At 47.6% G+C, this 25,885-nt stretch overlaps 1 protein-coding gene across 1 annotated transcript in view; it reads left to right on the top strand.

The window, feature by feature from the left end:
* Window positions 1-25,885, top strand: part of LOC119382911 (dachshund homolog 2) — a 254,606-nt gene that overhangs the window by 154,794 nt on the left and 73,927 nt on the right. Inside the window, exon 5 of the mRNA XM_037650822.2 lies at window positions 9,884-10,175. Within this exon, the coding sequence (XP_037506750.1) occupies window positions 9,884-10,175 (292 nt within the window). The remainder of the gene's footprint in view (window positions 1-9,883; window positions 10,176-25,885) is intronic.

Here is a 25,885-nt window from a genome sequence, read left to right as displayed (position 1 = left end):
GCAAATACATAGTTATTTAGCGTCTGTGGGTTTTACGTGCCAAAACCACGACTCTATTACGAGACACGCCGTTGTGGTGCACTCCGTGTTAATGCACCACCTGTGGTTCTTTGATAACCAGTGCGAAGTACGCAAACATATCTCCTCACCCACACTGCCGGGATCGAACCCGCATTCTTGCACTAATGTACGTCCATAGACACATGAATGTGTTATAACCTGCTTTTTTTTTTTTTTGTGGCGATGCTTCCAGCATTTCTATAAACACGCGATTTCAGCAAATATTAAAAAGAAATATTCAAAACTTTTCAAAAACGAAATCGACGATAAGGTCGAAATTTTGTGGAGACCGTGGGAGAGACGTGAGCATGCAGAACTCGTCAGCCACCACCTCGAATCTTGAAACTTTAAAGAGCCCAATCCCGACCGCGTGCTCGAGGCGCATACGAGATTCGATGGAAATATCGCGTGTTGAAGCGTCGTCATCGGCTGCGAAGTGTTTCTCACTTGCGGTGCCACGGCATGGTAGAAGGAGAAATCGCTCAGAAGCTCGCTGCATATACTGTAGTATAGCCTCGCGAGACACGACGACTTTAGTGTCGCTCGCGGACCGCGTCGAGGGCGAACAGATGCACGCGCGAACGAAACCGTGACGCCGCATTCCCGTTTCGCCAGAGAAGAATCCCCTCAGGCTTCAAAAAAAAAAAGAAGGGGGGGGGGGGGGGCATCTTCGCAAACGTATTCCCTTTTCTTTCTGCGCTATATGGGAAGAATGACTCGGAGAGAGAGAGAGAGAGAGAGGACGTTGTTGAATGCACGACGACCGTCCGCGACTCACGATCTCTTTGAGAATAAGGGAGCAGCCGAAGGTGCACAACGGTGGGCGTATCTCGGTGCTCCGTTTTGCCTCTTCGCGGTGGTGTCTCCTTCCGTATTCCTCCTCGGCTGCCGCTTGTTCGCGCGTACATATGTATGTATGCCCGGTTGTTATATGGGTGCCCCCCCCAACAATCCGTCAAAACTGTCCCGCTGCGGCGTGTTTTCCGCGCGCACGTTTGGCGCGCCTTCGGTTTCCAACTGTCTCCCAACTCTCTTCGTTCTTGTGGCGTGTATAAAACGGCAGATATATGCCGGCTTCGAGCGTGCATTGCTGTATGACCGGACCGCGTTGGACCGAACCCAGGCCGCTTTGTGATAATGCGTGAGCGTGAACTTCGAGCGGCGAGGAAGAAAGTGCTGGCATTGACGTTGTATGCAAATGGTGACTCAGATTTTCGGTGTTAGCGGCCCCGTGCGTATGTCCTTTGCCTTCTTACTGTATACGAGTCGAAAGTGACAGCGTCAAAACAGGGTGATCTTGTTGCCATCCTGAATATCGACTACCTCCCCTCCGCCACCCCCCTCCCCCATTCTGCCACCGTTTCTGCGCATTATACATATTTCCGATTGCTAACTTTTTGTTGTTCTCATTTTTTTTCTTTAGTGCATATTACACTGCGCCATGACAAGTTTTATTTTCGAAATCTCTATCAAAAGCTGACTTCATTGCTCCAGTTTTGCGTTGTTTAAAGAGCACCGGCAACGTCTTGTCGGGTTTCAAAAGTGCAGTGGGCAGCTGCAAACTCGTCATGTCACACTAAGAACAGTAAGAAAGCACGTAACAGACAGAGCTTCAAAGAAAGAAGAAGCAAATAATTCTTTACTAAGTTTTCTCTAAATCCAATTGCCGCTTTGCGATCGCGACACCGCTGACATCCCTATCCGATTCCTCTCTTTTTTACTTTTCTGTCTCCCCTTACCCCTTCCCCAGCGCAGGGTAGCAAACCAGATATGTTTTCTGGTTAACCTCCCTGCCTTTCCGCATTTACATTTCTCGCTCTCTCTCTCTTTTCTGAACGCGCTTTTCTCCAGAGTCGTTGATCTCTCACTCGCGCACGTAATAACCTTCCTCGTAGTAAACTTTATTGAACGCGAAAATTGAATTCTCAGTTTTCACACCATCCCGAACAAGCGTTAGTGTTACAGCCTGTCACTCTTAAAAAATGCATATACGTCACGACAGGTCGATAAACAGCGTAGATCTGTGCGCTCCGTGCGACTTCACGCAAGCGCACTTTGCCCACTCTTTGTTCTGCTCCCATATCTCGCTGAGTGAGCTGAAAACAAAGAAAAGAAAGGCAACCCGGTCATCCTTCTTCAGGCTCTCAGTGCACCCTCCATGAACCTCGGAGGGGCAAAAAGATATGGATGAATCGTGACAGGAACGGGTTATGCTTTTAGAATCTGGGAATAATAGCGAGTACAGAGACGGACGCTAAAAGCACGGAGCTAAGTTGTCGCTGAGGACCGCGTACAGAGTGGGGTAAAAAAGTAAAGAAAAAAGTAAAGCAATGAAAGGGGAGAGAACCGGAGGAAGTTTAAATTCGTGCGAGTGGGAGTCGAAAGTCAAAGCCGAGAAACGGCTCTGGGGAAAAAGAAGGAAGAATTTCCGTGCCCCTCTTTTTGCTGATTTCTTTTTTTTTCTTTACGAAGCGAGGCACGGAGGGCATCAGCATCGCCGTACAGCTTTCAAATATGGACGGCGCTGCGGAAATGGTGTGTGCTTGCCGAGCACTCGCCGGGCGCTCAACGCGAAAAGCCAAGGAAGGGATCCAAAAATTATTACGAGAGTCAAGCGCGCGCGGAAGGGATAACAGTACGTAAAAACAGAAAAGAAACGTGAAAGTAATGAAAAATCAAAAGAAAACGAGCGCTTTGTGACAAGGCAGACCGTGGTGCATGGGAGGAACGGAGAAATTACTTCACTCCACTCCTTTCGATCAGTATTAGCTGAGAGGCTGCGCAGTATATGCATTTTGACTGGAGGAACTTCTCAAGAAACCTAATTTGTGCGGCAAGCAGCGCTTCTGCTTTCCGCTGGGCGAGCGAGAGATGCTCTGGAGCCCCCTTCGCAGAGTCCATCGGGCCCCGCAGCAAAGTACGGCGTACGCCAATTCCTCCCCACCCAACGAACGGCCTGTGCCTGATGTTTCGCCCGGGCTCGTGCATATTCCAACGCTGCGCTAATTCCATCTCTCCCTGGTTTCCGAAGTCTCTCTATCCACCGTCGCTGGTGCGGTTTGCCGTCCGAAAAACGCGCTTCTTGCTCTTGTTCTTCTTATTACATTCGCTGATGGAACACAAGTGCCTGTAGTGCGTGTACCTAAGGAAGAATGGATTTTTAGTGCTTTTTTCTTTCTTTCCTTCTTCCCCATGCCCGAAGACAATATTGTGTTACGCACTTCCTTAACTTTTGTTTCTTCTGCCAGCTCACCAGTTCTGTTTTGTCTTAGCGCTTTTCGAGTTTTCAGCACTTTTCGCTTAGTCGTGGGCCTAGGTGTGCGCGTGGGTCACACTATAAATCGCATTCGTGAGCGATGCGCATATTTGTGCCTGTGTTCGCGTGCGTGGTAATGTATATGCGAGCGCTATAGCGTGCAGCTACCTTGCTCATACCTTGTTGTCGCTGCTATTCAAACAGAACACCCTTCGTCCAGCACATGACTTTTCTTCACTATACTTTTTATTGCGATATGGACACTCCACGCGCGATTTTACCGCCGGCGCCGTCATGTTCCGTATAAAGTCCAAACAGATAACGTCGCCCTGCGCGTCGTATGCTATGTGTGAGAGTGAAAGCGCACCAGCTCTGCTGACGAACGCCGCTCAAGCAGAGATGAAACGAGCTGGCCTTTTCCGTCGGGCGAAAGGCGCATGGTGATAGGAGCCGGAGGGGGTGGGTGCTGCGCGGATCCGGCAGGAAATGCGTACTTTAATCGACACGCCGTGGTCTTCCGCGGTCGCGCGCACCGTGTGGCATATTCTTAGAGGCGATCAGCAGGTGGAATAAAAGATAAAATGTCGTATTCTCTTTTCCTTCTTTCTTGTTTTCTTTATTCCCGTTTTCGATGTTCTGCGCCGTCTCCTTTCTATTGGTTCCTCATAGATGCCTAGGGGAAGCATAGGACAGGTGTAGAAGGGAAAGAATTGCCCAGCGGCCGTAAAGGCGACCTCCATCTCGCCCTATATAGGGATGGTCGATTAATTTTAGGGGCGAAGCACCTTAGGGTCGAGGCTTGTCCGTTGTTGTTCGTTGTCCGTGCTCACGGCACAACACCGTGTATAATCAAAACATCAGGTTTAACAATACACTAATATCAACCATAATTGCGACGAAACAATACAAAACACCTACAAGCACAAACCCTTTATGCTAGTCGGCGATTTCAACGTACACATTATGGACCTTAGGATCTAGCTTTGTCGTCGACTCTCAATGTTGGCTGTCACGGTATATAGGAAACCGTTGATATAGTCGAAACATATACGTGCGTATGTGAATAAAAAAAGGTTTACAATAGACGAAAATCAATCATAATTGTGACAGAACAATATAAAACACCTACAAGCGCAAACCCTTTATTCTAGTCGGCGACTTCAACGTGGACATCATGGACCTTAGGACCTAGCTTTGTCGTCGACTCTTTATGTCACTTTACTTGTCACTCAATTTACATTATATGGGGCAACGCTCGGGTCCCGCACGGTTACTCACCCATACGATACCTAGAGCTTCGCCCACTCGTCATGATTTACTTCGTGGAGATGCGTGGATTTTTTAAAATCGATTAACGATTAATCCTTCGCCACCTTAGCCAATTATCGGTAAATCCTAATCGATGATTATTTTTTGTCGATTAATCAAATAATCGACATTTTTTGGCAGGCGCGTTAAAACTAATGTCTAATATCTGGGGTTTTACGTGCCAAAGCCACGATATGATTATGAGAGATGCCGTAGCGGAGGGCTCAGGAAATTTCGACCACCGGCGGTTCTTTAACGTGCACCTAATTTAAGTATATACACGGGTGTCTAGCATATTCGCCTCCATCGAAAATTCCACCGCCGCGGCTGGGATCGAACAGGCGCCGTTCGGGTCAGCAGCCGAGCACCGTAGCCACTTTAACAGCGCGGTGGCTGATATTTCAAAAAGGCTGAAACAGTTTATACTTATATGCAGTTTACACAGTTCCATCTTCCAAGCAAACAGATGGAGCCCTGGCTCTATTTATTTGTGTGGAAAATGGAACGAAGGCGGAAAACACAAGTGCGTAACAGTTAGACCAACCGTATTTACTTTGTTAAATACTAAATATAATTGGTGTTAGCAAAGAGTGAAGCGATAAACAACATGAGATGCAAAGCGAAATAATACAAATTCAGGGGACGATGGAGACTTGAAGTGATTAGAGATCGTCGAACGAGAAGTGTTGCTGGAGTGTAGTGGAATAGGGAATGCCGCTGTGAAATGGGACATATTCAGCGCATATAATGACGCTCAAAGCCCAGGTTCAAGCCCATCGATTCCAAGAAGTTTTCTTTCTTTCTATACGTTCACGTCTTTATAGCGATGGCAGTGTCACGTGACAGAGGATGGTCGGGCGGACTGTTTTCTCGTTGGGTCGGCATAAAAATATTAACGCATTTGAAAGCTCTCTCTAGGACAAAGGGTAAAGCCAACATGGAATTTGTGCAAACAAGAAATATTCGTGCTCTGCGAAAATTCACTGCCGAAGTCGGGTTTAGTTGGTGGAGGGATGCGGCTTAGGAAGAAGGCGAATGACGGCGTGAATGATACGTTGACCAAAATATACACGCACCGCTCGGGCATTCGGGTCCCAATTGTAGCCCGCCATTCTTGAGCAGGTATTTTACACGTCAGGAAAATTTAGGCATTACGAAAAATGTTTGCCAAAGTCACGGTGGTCGCGGGATGCTGCTGCTGGGGCCGTTCCAGACGCTACCGGAATCCAGGAAGACGGTGAAAGACGCCACGCCGATGCCGCCCGAAAGCAGCGTTCTAGGGAAAGCTGGAACATACAATAAAGCTCTCTATAAGCTTGCGCATCAGAAGTATAGGAGAAGGAGAGATTGAGGAGAGGAAAAGACGCTATTTCTGCAACCCTAAGTGAGAGCACGTCTCAGCGTCTGTAGGGGAATAGGGAGAGGGAAAGAAAGAGTGGAGGAGGACAGGAGAAGAAGATAACATGTGAATTGCGCAAAGAGTGGATGGTTTAAAGCTGCCCACGCGATACAAAATGTGCAGCTTCGTGGGTGCACGTGGTACCTTGCGGACGCGCAGTGGCCAATTTGCAAAAAGAATTATGCCGCAGTGGGCACTTCGCAACTGCACTTGCAGTAGGCATTCCGGGATAGTTTGAAACGACCAATGTTACGAGCACAAATGTTTCTTTCCTTCCGGCATGGTTGAAGATGATGTGCATGGGGTCCAATTGCGCTGTCGCGTTCTATTCTTGAAGGCGCAGCTCAAGCATCCTCCTAGCTTTTTACACAAAGATGTCGATCCAACTCGTAACGCTTGGCTCAGAGCAAAAAATCTGTCATAGGCTCCTACTCAATGACTGCTTCGCATGAAATTGATTCTCACAGTGCGTGGGGTCTACTGGACAATTTTTTTTTTTCACTGGGAGATGCACAGCGGCCTCCAAAATCCTGGAACGACCACTCGGGCTGCACTAAGATTAATCTGCGAATAAAAAACAGGAACGCTCCACGTGAGATTACGCCGGAAGTTCTTTATGCACACGCCACGTAAACCTGTTCCGGGAACTGTTCCTGCTTCCGCTCTACGTTTTCATGGGAACCTTGATCGCTGCAAAGCGCGACTACAGTTGCTCGCACACTGACGGAAGTGACCTACGCTGCTCGTTCTATTTACGACCGAATTTGCGACTTGGCGGCGTAGCAAATCAGAGCGGTCCGGCACAGATCGAGTTGCCTTGAAACGACCAGTCGAACGCACGAACACACTCAGTAACAACCAGTGAAAAACGGATTCGCCGCCGCGGAACAAGAGATCCTGCTACGGATCGACCAGCGAAAAACGCCATGTTTCGTCTGTTTGCCTAGCCTTATATACTACTAACTATAGACTGACTGTCGCTTCGCTATAATCCCCAGCCCTTTTTGGCACTGGGACTCTTGTTTGCTTCACTTGCACCATTAGAAGCAGTGATCCGCCCAAGGATTTGGATCGCCAATCCATTATACAAGCGCAATTACGGCGAAGAAGCCGCTGGAGAGGGAAATGCATTGTACGATTGAAGAAAAATAAGTGTCGGCCAAGCACACGCTTCCGCTCTGCAGGTAAAGTTACGGCAGCACAACCGCAACAGCACATCGATTAAAAACTTTTTACTAATAATATTTGGACTGATACAACGAGGGAACATACGCAGGAAATGTTTTCACGGAGTGTTCGTTCACCAAGGCTGTGTGCGCGACGTAATTCATGTGCAGTGGGTTGAAAGAGGGTAAGCGCTTGACTAACGGCTGCGTCATTTTACTGATTAAACTTGGGACTCGAGCAAACAGTCCACACTAATGAGCAGCTCTCACTCACCCACTATGCACTCGGCGAAGCATCACAGTCGCCGCTCTTGCTCAGCATTATAGTACGATTCGCTTAGAAAATTACAATCGTTTAATATATTGATTACGATTTGATTACAGGATTAATCGAAGTCGATTAAACAAAAGGCGGACATTGATGAAGATTAATTGTATTGTGGGACACTTGTCATCGATTAATAATTCATCGATATTACCATCCATACTCGCCTCCTCTCCCTCCTCCTTTTTTATACCTCTCTTTGGTCGGAAAATTTCGTGGCGTAAACACAAAACGCCAGGTCCCTAAACAACCAAGAGACGCTCGACCTCGCGTGCTCCTCTGCTAGCAGATGCGCGTGCGCCTTGCGTTTTCACCTCGGACGCTGAGGAAGGGCATTCGGAGAGGTGGACAGACGGACGAGCCGACGAACGTGTTCGCTGTGGACTCGTGCACAACTGCAACGCCACAACTAAATTTCGACCTCTGGGTGGTTTAGGGGCCCTTTAGCAATTGAAGGCAAACGGCATATATTTCTTTGCAATCAGCCATACAGCATAGAGCTCAGTATTAGTTTCAATAAGGAAAACCACAAAACAAACATCAAAACCGCATGATGGATGATAAGGTGCCTGTGAACAATGCGAACACCCTCCCACGCGTTCCTGGTAAAGATTAGGTTGCAGCTGCTTTGCACTTCACACGAGGGCTTCGAATGACGTCAAACGGCTCTTCCTTCTTCCCGAGAGTGTTTCCCGCTTTATGACATAAAAGGGAGACCCGTCAAGCAACTCATTCAGTTCATTCGAAGAGTGCCATGGTTATACTACGGAAATTAAATGCACCAGAAGTACAGCCTGAATACAATGCCCGACGAAAGGAACAAATTCGTTTTGCTGAAAATGGTCGCGGGACCAATCACAGTCTACCACCGCGACCACAAATCGATTATCACTACCATTACTCTAAGGAAGGAAGGAATACGAAAAGGAGGAGGCAGGGAGGTTAACCAGACAGCAGTCCGGTTGGCTACCATTACTCTAAAGTAATAATAAAAGATATGCCACCCCATCACCATGTGTGGTGTTTGATACAGCTCCGCTGGACATTCACGTTTGCAGAGCGGTATGGCGGTCATTTATTTTTCTAATCTGACATCGTGGCTAGGAGACAGAGAGAGAGAAACAAAGAGGAAAGACAGAGAGGTTAACCAAGCCTTGGCTCGGTTGGCTACCCTTCACGTGGGGTGGAGAAAGGAAAATAATAGATAAGATAGAGAAGAAAGCACAAGAATGAGAAAAAGATGAAGTTATTATGAGTTGGGAGTTGCCCCGTATCACTGCTATACAAAGTTCCCGCTTTACATTTTTTGTCACTGTCTTTGTCGATGCACGTTGAAGAACTTGAGCTCTCTTCAATATATTGAAAGGAAAGGTTTGACATGTAGTCCAAATGATGTATAAACAGGAGGAAGCTCGAAGGCTATGCTTAGTTTTATTTCATTTTTTTCACAACTTTTGTGTCGTGTTTAACCGCCGCGGTGTACTAATCGTTACGGTGCTCGACTGCAGAACCGAAGGTCGCGGGATCGAATACCGGCCGCGGCTGACGTATTTCGATGGAGGCGAAATGCTACAGGCCCTTGTACTTCGATTTAGGTGCACGCTAAAGAACCCCAGGCGGTCGAAATTTCCGGAGCCCTCCATTACTGCGTCCCTCATAACCATATCGTAGCTTTGCCTGTGCTCACTGTGGCAGGGAGGAAACCATTGCGCACGTCCTGTGTCATTGTCCTCACTACAGCTCCTAAAGACAACAGCTCTCAGCGAGGCTAGAACGCCTCGATGACCAGCCGCTTTCTGAACAATCAATCTTGGAGTGCCGGAACGTTCTAGCTTCCAACGAGAAAGCGACGAGGGCGCTGCTGAAGTTTCTCCGCTCAACCGACTTCGCTAAACGACTATGATGCTCCCGTGCTTGAGTATGTGTGTGTGTGTGTTTCTTTTCTTGATTTTTTTTACTCTTTTTTTCCTTCCTTACCTTTCTATCACCCTTACCCTTCCCCCAGTGCAGGGCAGCAAACCGAAAAACTCCTGGTTAAACCCTCTGCCTTTCACTTAACCTTTCTCTCTCTCTCTCTCTCTCCCTCTGGGACATAAAACGCCGACGATTATTATTATAATTATTATTAGTCGGTGCACGTTGAAGAACTTGAGCTCTCTTCATTTGCCTGAAAGGAAATGTTTTACATGTAGTCCAAATGATGTATAAACAGGAGGAAGCACGAAGGCTATCCGTCGTTCATTTTTTTTATTATTTCTCGCCTTTTGTGTTCCGTTACTGTAAAAATTGATATTATTTTACTCGGAATCCGTTAGTGGGCAGTTCGCATACTCAATGACATCTCTTCCTATTGTGCTCTGACTGCGCAGCCGAGCAAGCGGACAAGCCTCACCACGGTGGCGGCGGGGGTGCCCTACTGCCCAACGGCTTCAGCCCGCAGCAAGCGGCGGCAGCCGCGGCCGCTGCGCACCTGAACGCCACGCTGCCCTTCCTCGCCCTGGGCTCGCACCCACACCCTGGCGGTCTGTTGAGCGCCGCCATGGGGATTCCTCTGCCCGGCGCGACGCCGCACCACCCGCTGGGAGGCGCAGCGCCCTCGCGCACCGACCACCACCTCGCCAAGGCCGCGCCGCCTCAGCTTGACCCGCAAGCCGCCCTGAGGTACGCGTGAGTGAAGTTTATTCTTCGCATGGTTTACAGAGCAAACACTACTTCCTTAACTGCGCTAGCTGGTGTAGTACATTCGCCATTGCGAACGTGCAACGTGACCGTGCAGCAAGTGAGAGACTAGGCAGTGCGCTGTCAACTTATTTGTTTTTACAGTGAAGCTCTCTTAGTCAGCCCTGTGCAGTCGTCGTCGTCGTCGTAATAGTAGTAGTAGTAGTAGTAGTAGTAGTAGTAGTAGTAGTAGTAGTAGTAGTAGTAGTAGTAGTAGTAGTAGGTGTCACGCAGGTCACGTGACCAGAGGGGGGAGTGAATAAAGAAATAAAACGAAATGATCATGATGGTAAATCATCATGATGCTCAAAATAATGATGGTGACACTAAGGGACGATTATATGACGCTCGAAATTATCATCATGATGATCCGGATGATAATGATGATGATGCACGTGACATCGCTAGCCAATCACATTCACTCGCGCGCTTCAAGCTTCACTGTGCGACGGTTTTCACGGCTTGGAACTGGTTTTAATTTTTTTTAACAGCGAAGCTGATTAAGGCAGCCTTAATTTGTGCGGCCCATCCTGTGCGGCCTGCTCTTTGTGGTCTATCAGGTATGTGCCACAGGAATTGGGTAAATCCCACTACTCACCACTGGTCCACCATAAATGAAAAACACAACAGTTAGCCCAACAAACGGGTATGTGCCGCAGAAATTGGTGCCGCCTATCAGAAAACTATCATCATTATAGATGGGCATGTGCCACAGAAACTGGGTAAATCCCACTACTCACCCCTGGTTCGCTAAAAAGGAAGAAGGCAACAGTTAGCACAACACGAGGGAACGGGAAAGGCAACGGCGGCTGCGAGAAGACCCCAAAGCGATGGAGGGCCTAAGCCAACGACGACATGCCGGTAGATCTATGAGAGCTACGAACGCATGGTGTCAGCAGAAGTTTCTGTCTCTGGAGTTTGAACATCCGTGTGGTGAATGTGACTGTCTGAGAGGTGCGAAGGCTTGGTTTCAGCCCGAGTTTCTGTCTGTGGAGTTTGGACATCGGTGTCGTGTCTGTGGCTGTCTGTGGTTTAAGTCGAACCTCTCTACGCTGAGAATCAACGTAGAAACAACCTAGCATCACCTAGCTAAAGCCTAGCAACGACTGAGAAGCAACCTTGAATGAACCCTCATCACCTAGCCAAGGCCTAGAAACAACCTAGAAGCAACCAGATTAGTATTCAGAGTTGTCCAGTTTCGCCGTGTCCAGCCTTGCGCAGCTTAGTGCAAGCTCGCCAATTTTTTATTGGGAGTCATACAGTATATTGTCCCGAGGGAAAAGACGAGTGAAGTCCAAGGCAACGAATTACACTGCTGCTGAAGCGACATCGAAAAGTTTGTTCACGTTTCAGCCGTATAGTGTAGCACTTGTGACAGAGAAAACAACAAAGGTGGAAATCCAGTGATGGTAATGATAAGAAAGTACGGTTGGTTATGCCCGGCTGGGTAGTAGGACTAGGGCATTGAAATAAGTATGAATGACATGATATAGGACGCGATGGGCACGAAAAAAGCGCTACAGACGTTGGTACTACATGCCAGTAGCACTCAAGAGAGAACACCGATGTTCACGACGTACAATCTGACTCGACGAATTCGAGCTCGCGCTACGTCTTCTGCGAGATAAAAAACAAAAAACAAAAAAAAAAGCATGGCTGATCCCTCTGTCATAGGAATCAGTATAACACGAAAGTGAAACGTGTCTTCACAGACCTAGTTGAGCGTTTGTTGTGCATTCTTTCGCCCCAAGCGCGAAGGAATGAATACTACAGCAACAAATTGTAATGTCACGCGAAGAACGGCAAGCAGCTCGAAACTTGCAACGCGCTGCTCAAGCAGAAAGGGCGCACGGAACGAACAAAGGATGAGCGCGAACTAAGTGCCACAGTTGTAACTTATTTCTGTGGGAGAAGCGCGCTCCTTTCGCAAAAGCGGCCGCTGCGGTCAGCGAAGTGACCTTCGTGTTCTGATCGCAAACTCGTGGTGAGAGCGCAAGACGCACACACCACCGCCATCACGAGATAAGCCCGCAAACGAGCGATCACGCCCTGTTGAGGCGCGCGATCATACGCGTGAGGCGACGACCTTTAAAGCGCGCCCTTCGAGCCCTTCGCGCCATCTCGCTAGTGATAACAAAAACACGCTGATGTGCCACCGATCTCTGAGTACCGCCACCGGCAAATGTTGTATATACAGTAAAACCTCGGTGATACGATCATGGCTCGTATGAATTTCGGGGTGATACGAACTTTTCTGTGGTCCCGGCCAAGGCCCATTAGCCTGCAATGTATTGGAGCACGGTTGTTGCGAACCGATTTGCACCCCGCGACGTTTGATACGAACCTACGCTATAGAGCAACGGTTAGAAGACCCCAAGGGACGAAGCGGACGGTCTTCGCGAAGGAGCTTGGCCTCTATCTATCGTGTGCAAAGCGCTTCTTAAATCAATTTGCAGTACTCTGTTGTCATGCAGAAAAGCGTAGTTAGATTAGGAAGGGGCAGCTGGCGGTCACGGAGCACAACACATGCGGTTCATTAATTACACACGCGCGCATGCCCCGTATATTTACGAGTACAAGTGATCGTTGACGTCTAAAAACTTTACTGGCAATCTTTCAAAGCTGTTCATGACGTCGCTGCGGCCCTGAGAAACACTAAATCAAAACGTATGCCAACTCTCTTTTGTCGCATACTAATTTTCCATGTTTTCTGGTGATACGAATTTCGGATGACACGAATATTTTTGGTAACCCCGCGAGATTCGTATCACCAAAGTTTTACTGTAAATAGGACGCCCTTAGCATGGCGAAGAGTGTGCCGTATGTGGCCTAAACGTTTCGCGCCGCGCGCTGCGGAGCGAGGGGTCGTAAGTTCGACTCCCGGTGACGGACCTTTTTCTGCAAGTTTTTTTTTTACTTTGCCATCTGTTAGTCTTTATATTTTACAACGTCATATCCATGACAGAAATGCGTCAGTGGAGCCGTGGTGGACCCCGGCATAAAACACTTTCGTGTTAAACAAAAATTCTGCAGATCCCATGCGCTGTGGGAATCGATTTCATGCGAAGCAGTCAGCGAGTACTTCTATGCTGTACGTTATGGTTTTGGGCCTAGCGTTCACAGGTGGATCGACGTGTTTTTGTAAGTGTAGTAGCTATGTGCACATCGCGGGCTTAACAGGCACGTCGACAACACTGGCGTTTAAAGGGTAACTTATGGTGGGACGTATCGTCAGCCCTCATGTTAGAGTACATACGTCGGTATTATCGAAAGTAAGTGAACTTAATGGTGCAATCATGAGAAATATCACACACAACTTTCGTTAATTTTCGTTAATGTATTCCACCGGGGTCGAGCAACGCTTGCATATAGCTTGCTAAATCATAGGAATACAAATAGACTGTTTATTAGACCGATATAAAAGGGGAGGCAACACTTGAACCACAGAGGTTAACCAGACATGACGCCTGTATCGTAGGAGTATATATATATATATGTAGTGTTTATTGCTTTGTTATAAAAGCAGATAGCCAGCAACACAACCACAATTGACGTTGCACCGACATTACGCCTGCATAGGGTGTTTTTCCAAAGCAGTTTCTAGACCTGTCGTGGCTCTATGGTAGAATACCTGACTGCCACACCGAATGCTGGGGTCCTAATTTTTATTCTTTGCATACATCGGGTCAACGCTGCCGATGTCGGTTTTTCTTAACGCTCTCTCATTTAAATTATAAACTGGGTTGATATAAACTGTCAATCACCTGTGACGCATACCCGTACACCGCGGCCCGTGGTAAACGGGTGTGTGCCACACGTGTCTGGAGGAAAGAGTTTGACGACGTACGCTACAGGATTTTCACGTTATTTATGTCATGACCCGACAGTCATGTTCACCCTCTCATGCCAATTTTGGTCTACACCAAGGTAAGGAGGCGATCATGAGAGCAGATAGATAGATAGATAGATAGATAGATAGATAGATAGATAGATAGATAGATAGATAGATAGATAGATAGATAGATAGATAGATAGATAGATAGATAGATAGATAGATAGATAGATAGAATAGATAGATAGATAGATAGATAGATAGAGCATAGAGATAGATAGTAGATAGATAGATAGATAGATAGATAGATAGATAGATAGATATGATAGATAGATAGATAGATAGATAGATAGATAGCTAGATAGATAGATAGATAGATAGAAGATAGATAGATAGATAGATAGATATATAGATAGATAGATAGATAGATAGATAGATAGATAGATAGATAGATAATAGATAGATAGATAGATAGATAGATAGATCGATAGATAGATAGATAGATAGATAGATAGATAGATAGATAGATAATAGATAGATAGATAGATAGATAGATAATAGATAGATAGATAGATAGATAGATGATAGATAGATAGATAGATAGATAGATAGATAGATAGATCGATAGATAGAGATAGATAGAAGATAGATAGATAGATAGATAGATAGTAGATAGATAGATAGATAGATAGATAGATAGATAGATAGATAGATAGAAGATAGATAGAAAGAAACGCTCAAGGTGCCAAAGGTTCGCTAAGAAATGCTTCGCATTAAAAAAAAAGCCAGTTGCACCCCAAGTGAAAGCTGTGGAGCATTGATTTACCCGTGTTTCTCTTGAGTTTATCTTATGTTCATCTGCTGTTTTCTGTTCTTTCGTGTTTTTTTTGTTGTGTTTATCTGCTTTTTGCTGTTGTTTTCGTGTGATAATGTTATGTTTTATATCCTTTTCTGTTCTTGTGACTATATGATTTGTTTCGCGCTTATCTATTTTCTGATCTGTGCATGGTCTCCTTTCTACTGTTTTTCTACTCTTTGCTGCTCCGAGCGCGGTGCGCCTAACTCCCGACGCTGGCGTTTCGCTGGCTCGCATAGACGAATTAGCCTTTCAGAGACGCTAGCGTTCACAGGCAAGCAAGCGCTAGCGTTCCAAACGTTCAACCTGCTTGGCTTATGTATATCAAAAGTGAGGCTGGCGTGACGACAACGCGAGGCATGAGGCGACGACTGGGCGGTTCCTTAAGCTGCTCCTCAGTTTAAAAAAAGATCTGGCGCGACAAGAACGCTTCAGATATCCTCGTTCTCGTGACCTTTCCGCCGCTCTTTCCACCGTGCGACACTGAGATTGAAGTGGTTTCGTTTCTTCTCAGTTGCTGGGCCCTGTTTGCGCAGCTGATTGATGGGTGGATGGATAGGAGGAGGGGTCGGGAACCAAGGGCTGAATGAGCGGGTCGTCAAAAGGCGGACTGTGGTGCGCCGCTCCGTGCCCTCAATAGGCCTCAGACTGACGGGACCTACACCCGTGCTGGAACATGGTCTATAATCAAGACAACACCGCAGCTCTTTAAAAAAGAAGAACAAGAACAAGGAGGCGGATGTTAGAGAAAAAGAAAGTTTGAAAGCGCTCTCTCTCTCTCTCTCGTCAAACTCCGCTGTTTGTCCGTTGGTGTATCGATACGTGTGCGAAGTATTTCTTTGTTTTGTTCGTTTGAAGCGAATTTTTCTTTTTAGTTCGTGCACCGTTTTCAACCGACGAAAGCAATCCTTACAGTTACCGCACTCACTGTGTGGAACGATACCGGGGTTAGGGTGAAGTGGTCACGTTTTTTGTGGAAGTGAGGCGGGGCTGGCTCGAAATATTGGTCAATGTTGTAGTTACGTTTGATGTGTCTTTGGCGTTTGCAATTAACCTTCCTGCACCCGAGAACATTTGTGGAGTGGAATAGGTACGTTCATATATATCTGGATCCTTTTATTCAAGTTTTATCTCCGCGTTTTGTACCAGTTTGTTCTTAGTCATATCTAAGTACGCCAGGGGATGATTGATCCTTTGGTTTCATTATCTACTTCTCCGTAACAGCGATATGAGGTCACTATGTACAGGAGTAGGCGAGATCAGTGAGTCTTCCAGTTGATGCCAAATTTGCAGCCTAATTACGCTTCACGATCTATCTGACGCTGCATTGCTTCAAGGCGTGTTGTGTGCTTTAAGATGGTATAGTAAGAGGGCAGCATTATTTTTTATGGCTTTTATTACATCTAAAGGAGATGTACATAGAAGTGATGACGTTTTCAATGTGTGCACGCAAGTCAAAGCAGTATCTTACTATGAAGTCGCTCGCTCCCAGAATTATGACTTACCCATAATTTCACACAAATAAGAGAGCGTCGATGAAGGATGAGGTGAAATTAAAGACACCGTTCTCGTAGCCACGTGGCAGGCAGTCGTTTAAGGTCACTCCGGAGTAAACAAAAAATAATAACTGACATTCGTGTGAAAACCAAATTAAATAACACACGTGCAATTCGTCGTTGTGTGCTAAGTACAGGTTCGAAGTGCTGGTTTGGACTTAGGGTCCACACGACCAGTGTTGTCCTTTTCACATTCCTTCATTCGTTGCTTGGACACCACGAGTCACCAAACAACCGCTGGGTATAATAAACGGAATACAACTGAAAGCACAGCTATCTCGCGCGTGATCTATCGAACTTTTGTCCGAGTTAGGTCTTAATCGAGTAGGACAAGCAACCGCCATCAACGACGGCCATTATTTGCAGCATTGATAACGAGAAGACGTCTTATTCGGCTACCTCGCTCGGCTTCAGGCGAGCACCCAACAGAACCGAGAGCAAACAGGAGTGCGTTCGGTGATCACCGCGGCAGTAGTCTTACGCCACGTGCACCGGCAAGACAGATGAGGACGGAAGAGGCATTTTATGTCTCTGCCTGCCTCCGTCTAAATGACAATATCAGTCTTTTCTGCGCGACAGTGTCATTCCAAAAAAGAGAACCTACTTAGGAACACGAGCTCACTTCTTTTCTTTCTACGAGAAAACAAATTGGGGGGAGTCGTGTATGTAACCTGTACACCTGCTGTTCTCATAAATGCGCCACCGTGTCGTTGTCTTCAGAATTCGAAGCAACCAGACATTGCCATTAGGAGAAGGGTACTAAACAAACGAACGCCATGGAGACGGTGACAGCTGAAGAACGGTTTTGTTGAGGAGCCGGGCGCGCGCTCCCTTGTCCTGCAGAGCGCGTGCGCATCTCGAACTGATATCGGAAAGTAACGAGCAAACCTCCGAGTAACGCCACGCTTTTGCTTTCTCTGTCGTCTGTATAGCGTGCGCTTGCTTTGCTTACGTAGGGCGCTCTTTAACGCTGCTCGCGCAGCGTAGAAAAAAAAATGAAAAGAAAAACACGTTTCATCGAGCGGCTCATCAATCAAGCCGAGCCCTTTCCCGCCAACTCTCCGGAATTGGCCTGTCGCTCGCATCTGTTATCTCCTAACTTTTCCATTTCTGCGCGCACCGGCCGCCGCGTGGCTTTGGTTACGTGAACGGCACTCGCCCCTCTCTGCTCTCCCCGTTTGTATCGACTTCCCATTCCGGTTCGCCCTTCTTTGTTTCTCACTATAAAGCCCGAAAGCGGCATCGCCCTCGCCCTTCAATCGTTCTCTCGCAACTTTTTCTCATCTACGATACGATCACCGTTTCTTGTTTTCTTTTTCTTTTCATGTTTACCTGCCTCGTCTCCACCCCCTCATTCTCCCTCCCGTCTCCAGCCATCTTTTTCTTTCTCATATTTCTGGCGCAGTCATTAGACATGGCAAGCTTTCGTTTTTTGCTTTCTCCTTATTTTACATTCGGGTGCTCTACATATACTCTAATGTGTGCGAGTGCCCATGTACGCTTGCTGAAAACGCGAAGCTGCCATTATAGGATATGTTTCGGTGTAATTTGGTCAATGCATAAGTGTCTTTCGATGTTTCTTTTCGTTCGGGCTCTTTCATTTTTTTTCAACAAACTGTGTTCTTCGATGTTGGGTCCCGTACAGTGATCGGTCATTTGCATTGATCCTATTTCGTTTGCTTTGTTTTGTTTTCACCTGTAACCTCCCCCTTAACCTTCAAGAAAAAAGAATAGCAAAGAAGAAGAAAAGGAATAGCAACGAAGTAATGACAATAGCAAGAAAGTTACGCAGCAGAAGTATTTTTTTTTTCTTCGACTTAAATTCAGGGCACCATGTTCTAAGGGACGCATCGGAACCAAATACAGTCCAGTGCATGCAGTCCTGCGAGTGGAACGGGATTGCTTCGAATATTCGCGTGTGTTCCTACGGCTGGGTCTTACATGTGATGTCGCGAATCAATGAACTTTGCTGAAGTCGTTCGTAGAAACCAAAGAGGCTCACTCTTACGCGACCACGTGATCATCATTATATGCGCATTAAAGTTGTCCTGTAACTGCGTAACCTCTCTCTGCTCGTTGACATTTATGAATAGCGTTCGAAAAGTGATCGATAAAGAGTGCGCATTACTTTTTTTCTCTTTCATGTATACACGAGACGCATTAGCGTTTGTCTGTTGCTGTCGTGATTTTCCTGGCATAAAAACGAACGAATAGAATCAAGGAAGTGTTGAACGACAGCACGCTTACCTTATTATTGTGAATGGCAATAAGTAGCCCCAGCGGAACGGTAGTCTTCTTTTTTTTCTCTCTCTTTGTTATTTCTACTTATAGGTTTCTTTCAGAAGCCATATGGCATTTTTTTTCGTACACACACACACACACACACACACACACATATATATATATATATATATATATATATATATATATATATATATATATATATATATATATATATATATATATATATATATATATATATATATATATATATATATATATATATACATATATATATATATATATATATATATATATATATATATATATATATATATATATATATATATATTGTGATGACCAAGAACGACGCTGGGCTTCGGGCGTGCGGGCAGCATGCGGGAGGTAGAGAAAGAAGAAGTTTAGAATATAGAACAGCCGGCCCAGGAACGGGTGCTGTCTCTGTGTCTCGTTCATTACAATGGCGCAGCCTACGAACAACGAACCGTGAGTGCGTCCTCGTGGCTCATCGGTGCTGCAGACCTGACATCCAAGCACCGCCCACGATCATGGAGCCCGTGTCCATACTACTGCCGGAAGCACCTGTGCCACCATTCGAGGACGGCGTCCAGGCCTCCTCGGTGGCCAAAGGGCAGGCTTACTCCGGCGCCGCGAAGACAGAGCGCGGCTTCCTGTTGCCTGGGAACGCTGTTCACGTTTCCCGGGGCGACATCCTCTTGCTCAGGACTCCGTCGGCACCTGAGCTGCTTAGGGATGCTGTCCAAGCTCCCTCTGATCCGGATGCCGCCACAGTGAGCACAACCACCACCTCCGACTTGTCAAACATTGCCACTGGCTCCGCATGTGGATCATCGGATAGCGCCGCGCATCTGCGGCGTACCATCGCCCGACTCCGCCTCGAGATTAACGTCTTGATAGCGCGGAGCTCCGAGCTATGTCCTGCCGCTGTAACACCATTCTGCGCCATGAATGCTCTGTTGGCTGCGGCCGCGTCGCAAGACATTGAATCGAGCTCAGCCGAGAACCGCAGAGAGCTCAGTTGTGTCCTCGCACAGCTCTCACACCAACTGGGCCCCTTGGCGTCGGCTCACTCGGGATTTGCGACTCCCGTCCCACCACCACCGGCAGCGGCAGTTTGCGAACTACCAGAGTTCAATGGCTTGCAGGACGATGCCGACAATTGGGTGGCGACCGTCAACGATATCGGGGCTCACGAGGCCTGGACGGAACAGCAGAAATGGGCCGTGGCGGTAGAGCGCCTTCGGGACGGTGCCGCGGCGTGGCACAGGTACGAAGGCGTGAGGCAGCATTCCTGGGCAGGATGGTGTGCAGCTCTGATTGCCGCTTTCGGCCGGGTTCCCTGCGGCTCCAGTGAGCCCAACTCGACATCCACCGAGGACGGAGCTCAGGAGGGGTACCACCTCGAGGCTGCAACTGCGAACTGCAGCTCACCGGCAGACAGCTACGCAGCCTGGCCTGGTACTAACGCCGGACTGACGCCACGCTGTGACGCTGCCTCGGTATCCGATGCCATAACATCCCTGCCAATGGCCGAAAGCATTTCGTATCCCTATCTGTCGGAAAAGCTGCCCCCTTGGTCGCCATCGCCTGAGCACTTGGAGGCACCGGTCCGCATCGTGCTGGACGTTTTAGAACGTAATGAAACGCACATGCCCGCGCATTTCACCAAGATCCTCCCTGACCAGACGGAGGCGGATCTGCACGCTTTGGAGCATTCACTGGCTGAACGAGAGAGCGCTACCAACTCGATAAAAGACGTCTCTCCAGGAGACACCAAGGCATTTGACACGTCTGAGATCGTCCTCATTGATGACCTGCCCGTGCAGCACAAGTCTGTTGCTTTTGGAACGGCTTGTGACGAGGATGTTCCGGCTGCACGCAGCGCGGCTTCACGAATTACTGGCTTGAGAACGTCAGGGAGCCATCAAGTGACAACGCTGGAAAAGCACAAGCCACGTCGCAGGTCAGCGCAGAAACCTAACTCCACGTTGACGCAGACGTCTAGAAGGACACTCAGACGCCCCTCGACCCGCTGCAAAATGCGCAGACGGTCGCGCTTGGTGCTGCATGTGGCATTACCAGATCCATCATGTCCTACCCTGTTGTCGAAAATGTGGCGCAAAGGCCAGCCTTGCCCGATGCACTTGCGACCATGCCTGTACAGTCAGAGCCGCCCGCCAGAATTGTCGCCGAGAGAACTCTTCGCCAAGCCGCATCATGTCACAAAACTTCGACTGCCGCGAAACTGCCAACTCCGTCCACCAGAGGAAAATGAGACAGCTTTCCCTGCCAAGTCGCAGCGTGGCCGAGGTCGTAGACCACCACGACACAGTCAATGTCGTCCCCCAGAGTCGTCATCGGCAAAAGTTCAAGCCAAGCCCAAGCGTCTAGAACAACATAGCGAACGACCACGGAGACATAGCCAGTTTCGGCCAGCGGAATTATATTTAACAAATTTCCAGACGAAGTTCCAGCGTTGCCGAGTCCGGCCACTCCGAAACAGTCAGTGCCGCCCACCAGAGACATTGTCGTCAGCCAACCGCACCAGCAGTCATGGCCGAGTGTGATGACCAAGAACGACGCTGGGCTTCGGGCGTGCGGGCAGCATGCGGGAGGTAGAGAAAGAAGAAGTTTAGAATATAGAACAGCCGGCCCAGGAACGGGTGCTGTCTCTGTGTCTCGTTCATTACAATATATATATATATATATATGTATATATATATATATATATATATATATATATATATATATATATATATATATATATATATATATATATATATATATATATATATATATATATATATATAGAGAGAGAGAGAGAGAGAGAGAGAGAGAAAATTTGAAATCAGGGCGAGAGGAGAGGCCTTCGTATTGCTACCTACATAAACATAAGCTGAGCACGGTGGTGGTGATGATAATGATGTTGATAATGAAGATTATGACAGTAACACTGTGTTTGAGGAGTGATTGTAGTTAAGTAAAACTCAGCGGCAATTGAGCGGTAATGGCGAGAGACGTAGTTAGCATTGCCTTTAATTACCTCTAATTACTTTCCATTACGTTGGCAGCCAAACCAAGCTAGCGTTAGCCAATTGGTTAATTAGTTGATTTATTATTTAATTTAATTAGCCAATTAGTTAATTAAACACTAGACAACAGTTAGCCAGCGTTTGTTGTGTGCGAGTAAGAAAGAATGGAAGGCTCCACAGAAATTACACACGTTTAACCAAAGTGCTCATCCTAAAGCTAATACATGAATTATACGGGGACCTAATGATACAAGAAGAGAGATGGAAAAAAGGAAAGGTTGGGAGGTTAACCAGAAAAAATAGGCGGTTCGCTTACCCTATACTGGGAGAGGGGGAAAGGGACTGGAAGGGAAGATAGAGAGGACATAATGAAATGCAGAGGGTGCTCGTCCTTGGTGACGTTTGCTGGCTGCGTACCACGCGTACCAACTCACGAAGAACATGAAATGGGCGCGACGCTGGGTGAATGGGATCAAACGGAGAGCTATGGATTCGTCACGACGTTCTTTAGGTGTCCTCTAATTGCAGAACGGGGAGTGCTTCCTTTGTTTTGACATGAACGCGACCGCAAACGAGAACTTCATTACGAACGTATGCACGCGTGCGAACTCCCGGCGCAACCCCCATTAACTGAAACCAGATGCTCTTATTCTCAGTCGCGCTTCACAATGAAGGGCACGAAATTCGAGTCCGAGGAGATCTTCGTCAACTCGACATTGAAAGAGTATGGCGTATAGGATGAAGAAGAGAAAGAAACTGCAATATCGAATTATGAACCCCGGCCGACACAGCGTGCGGAACATCCACCTTCGTCTTCCCTTCTTTACTCAAGAATGCTTGGGTGTCGGATTCGCTTTCAATCTCGTTTCTTCTAACATCACCCGACTCCGAAACTGCGCTAGCGGGTCGACTCAGAAGGGAATCGAGTAACTTCGTCAGCCGTTGCTCTAGAGGATCCCTGTACCGTGCCACGGAAAGGTTTTTGTTTCTTAAGAATGCTCTTTTTTTCGCGATTTCCGCGGTCGTAAAGTGGCAAGTTCGTTACTTCAACTCGAAGTCGAACGTATGTGTAGTCTTTTCGCTCCATTAAGAGACGGTTGTAATCGGAGCGCCGCGATTGTCTCCCGATATCGGCATGTATACGACCAGTTTTAACAAGCATACGAGGCCAACCCCCCCCCCCCCCCCCCCGAACAAAGACGAAACACATGTACAGCAAGTATGACTTTCCAGAAAAGAAGCTATTGTTCGCAAAGTCTCTATACGAGCAGTTGCTGATGTTGCAAGAGCGGTGCCGATATCGAGGTCGTCGCTATGTTCTTTAAGCTTAGTGCATGGCCTCCAAGGTTTGCACGTCTTCCTTACAAGCGGCGTTGCGACACTTAGGCTAGTGCGTATACTCGGATTATACTTATAACGGGTCGGGGAAGCAAAAGGAGGGTGGCTTCTTGTTATTCGTCTTTTCTCTTCGGAAATGTTCTCAGATTGACAGCGAATGCCCAACATCCATCAAACGGGGAGTGGGGAACGAACCCCGGGCGAAAAACAACTGCGCATTCAGTTCTCTCGGATTACCACTATAGGCGGCGTATTCGTCGCTTTCTCCGGCTGCGCTGCTGGCTAGACGTCGATTTTTCGTGACCAGCGTTGTTTTCACGACCGAACCGCCCATGAACGAAGCGGGTCGGGATTTAGTGTAGCCATTTCGTTGGAGCGCCGTTTGGTCGCTTTTCTTTCTTTTTTTTTCTCACTTCACGACAGGCTTTCATCGGCTCGTGTTGGCTAGGCAGCCAATAATACCCGGAGCGCCGAAAAGTCAAACAGGAAGGCCATTGAGAAAGTCAAAACCGAGGCGGCAAAATCTGATCGATGCGGCTGAGTGCGAGTCGTGTGTTGAGAGAGCAAAGCCATGGACGCCTTTCGGCGCGTACACACATTCAACGCTTTTGACCGATTCTCCCTTTCTGCTGGTGTTATTCCGTTCTTTATCGAGACTCGCACGCTCTCTTCGAGCTGCGCACGCGTTGCTATAGGGCACGACGGATCAATGAGACGGAACAGACCTCCTCAATGTAGGAGGATTATTTTCTCGGCTTTTCACGGCTGCTTGACAGATTCTTCCTGGGAGCATTGCGCGTGGTTTTCTTTTCGCCTCGCTTGGTGCATTCCCTTGAACGATCATGTTGGGATATTCGGCAGCGTGACCTGGCACGGAAACCGGTGCTTGGTTTCTTTTATTGCGCGTTTCGTTATCTAAACGAGCCCAAAAGGAAACAAAAGGAACACCCCCCCCCCCCCCAAATCGGATTTACTATTTCTCCGTTAAACGAGCCCAATAAGCATCTTGCATCAATGCAGCGACGTTCCGAGCAAAACGATTCATCTTCATTCGCGTATATTTGTGCAGAAGCTATTATCAAGAGTTTGTTTTTTTATGGCGACCAATTTTTTTTTTCACCGCACTTTGTGTCACTGTCATTGATTTGCCCCCCAGCAATAGATCAATAATAGTGCTGAAACCTTCGCCCTCTGAAAGTTGTGCTCAGTACATCAGACATTTTAAAGGTGGTACTCCATACGTCAGGTATCTCGCTCTTATATGATAAAACCCCATGGACCTTCGCTTCGCATATGATTTGTTTTACTTTTTTTAAATTAAAGGGCGTTTTTAATATGGTAATGAAGGAAAATGTACCTTTATAATCTGTCGGGCACTTTTATTTCACGTGGAACGTTGCAGATCTTGCCTCGGACATTTTTCAGTAGACACACGTCTGGAAAAACGACCACCGCCTAGTTTTTCTCAACGGAAGTCTTCCAGTACAAGTGAAAAGACAGCCGTTGTTTTTGTTATTATGTTTAAAGTCACGCCTCTTTCAGTGTCCTTGTTTCAACTATAACCTTCAAACCATTTTATTACGTCTGTTATTGCACATATAGTTCAATCGACTAATGTGTAATTAAGGCTGTCACGTAAGCATATGAACAAGCACTGACACGCCATTAGAGACGGCAGAGGACTACGCGAGCACGATTACGACACATTTTCTACAAGACGCAACCCTCTTTTATTTTTTTTCTTCTTCTTCGCAGACAGCTTGGACGCTCGCGACACGTCTACCGTACATCAGAAACACCGGCAAGGTCACGCTCGTCGCAATCCTGGACACGCGACGCGCCCACCAGCATTACGCGGACCGTACGCATTCTATACTGTACACGCTCGCCTCAGCATCTTCCACCACAGCGGAGGTCCATTTGTCAGGTCGGACGCGCTGCGGCGGACCAGAGCCACGGGTCAGGGCCCGCAGTCATCAATCTTTCTAGCCCTCCTCGAGCAGCAATAGTAGCCCACCCTCACGCGAAAGTCGCGCGGGTCGACTTTTTGACTTCCACAGGGAGGGGGATCTCTCGTTCGGTCCTTGCCCAGCACGGACTCGTGCGTTTCCGTGCCGGAAAATCGCGTACCGTGGCACATATAGGGCAAGCGAAAGCCACGGGAGCGCCATCTCGCGTTTCTCCACGGAACTTTTGGCTATCCGAACACTTCCTCAACTCCGCGCTTACGCTATAGAACTGCGCAGCCAAGACTCACTCGACCATCGCCCTGTCCGGGGCGGAATTTAAAGCGATGGTGTGTCTGTCTGTGTACGCCGCGCGCGATGTCCTGTAGAAGAGGGAGGAATCTCCAAAAGCGACGTGGTGCGCCCTCTTCGCGCTGTTCGTTTGACGCGGAGTCGCGCCGAAGGCGCGCGATTTGGGCGGATGTGTGCGCTCACCCGACACGTTTCTTGTTTTGTTTTTTGTTTCTCACGGGCGCCGGGACTGATAAATGGTCTCTATGTGAGGTGAAGAGCGACGCGGAAGAAACGACTAGAAAAACCGAGGGCCGAGAGTTTGACAAACGCTTCCGCGATTTTTGAGCCTCTTGCCGGTGTGGCCGTCGCTTCTTTTGCGCGATGGCATCCGGACGTCTCAGCACAGCTCTGAGTGCCCGTACGTGCACAGTGATCTCGTTCTTCGTTTTCTGTTCTTTATTTGACGGTGATCGTGCCTAAGAAAAGATGTGCTGCGTTCTCGTACCAGAGAAAAGAGGCAAAATGCGCCGAGAAAAA

Source organism: Rhipicephalus sanguineus, chromosome 2, assembly GCF_013339695.2.
Source record: "Rhipicephalus sanguineus isolate Rsan-2018 chromosome 2, BIME_Rsan_1.4, whole genome shotgun sequence".
Classification (NCBI taxonomy): domain Eukaryota; kingdom Metazoa; phylum Arthropoda; class Arachnida; order Ixodida; family Ixodidae; genus Rhipicephalus; species Rhipicephalus sanguineus.
This window is presented reverse-complemented; position numbering and strand designations above follow the sequence as displayed.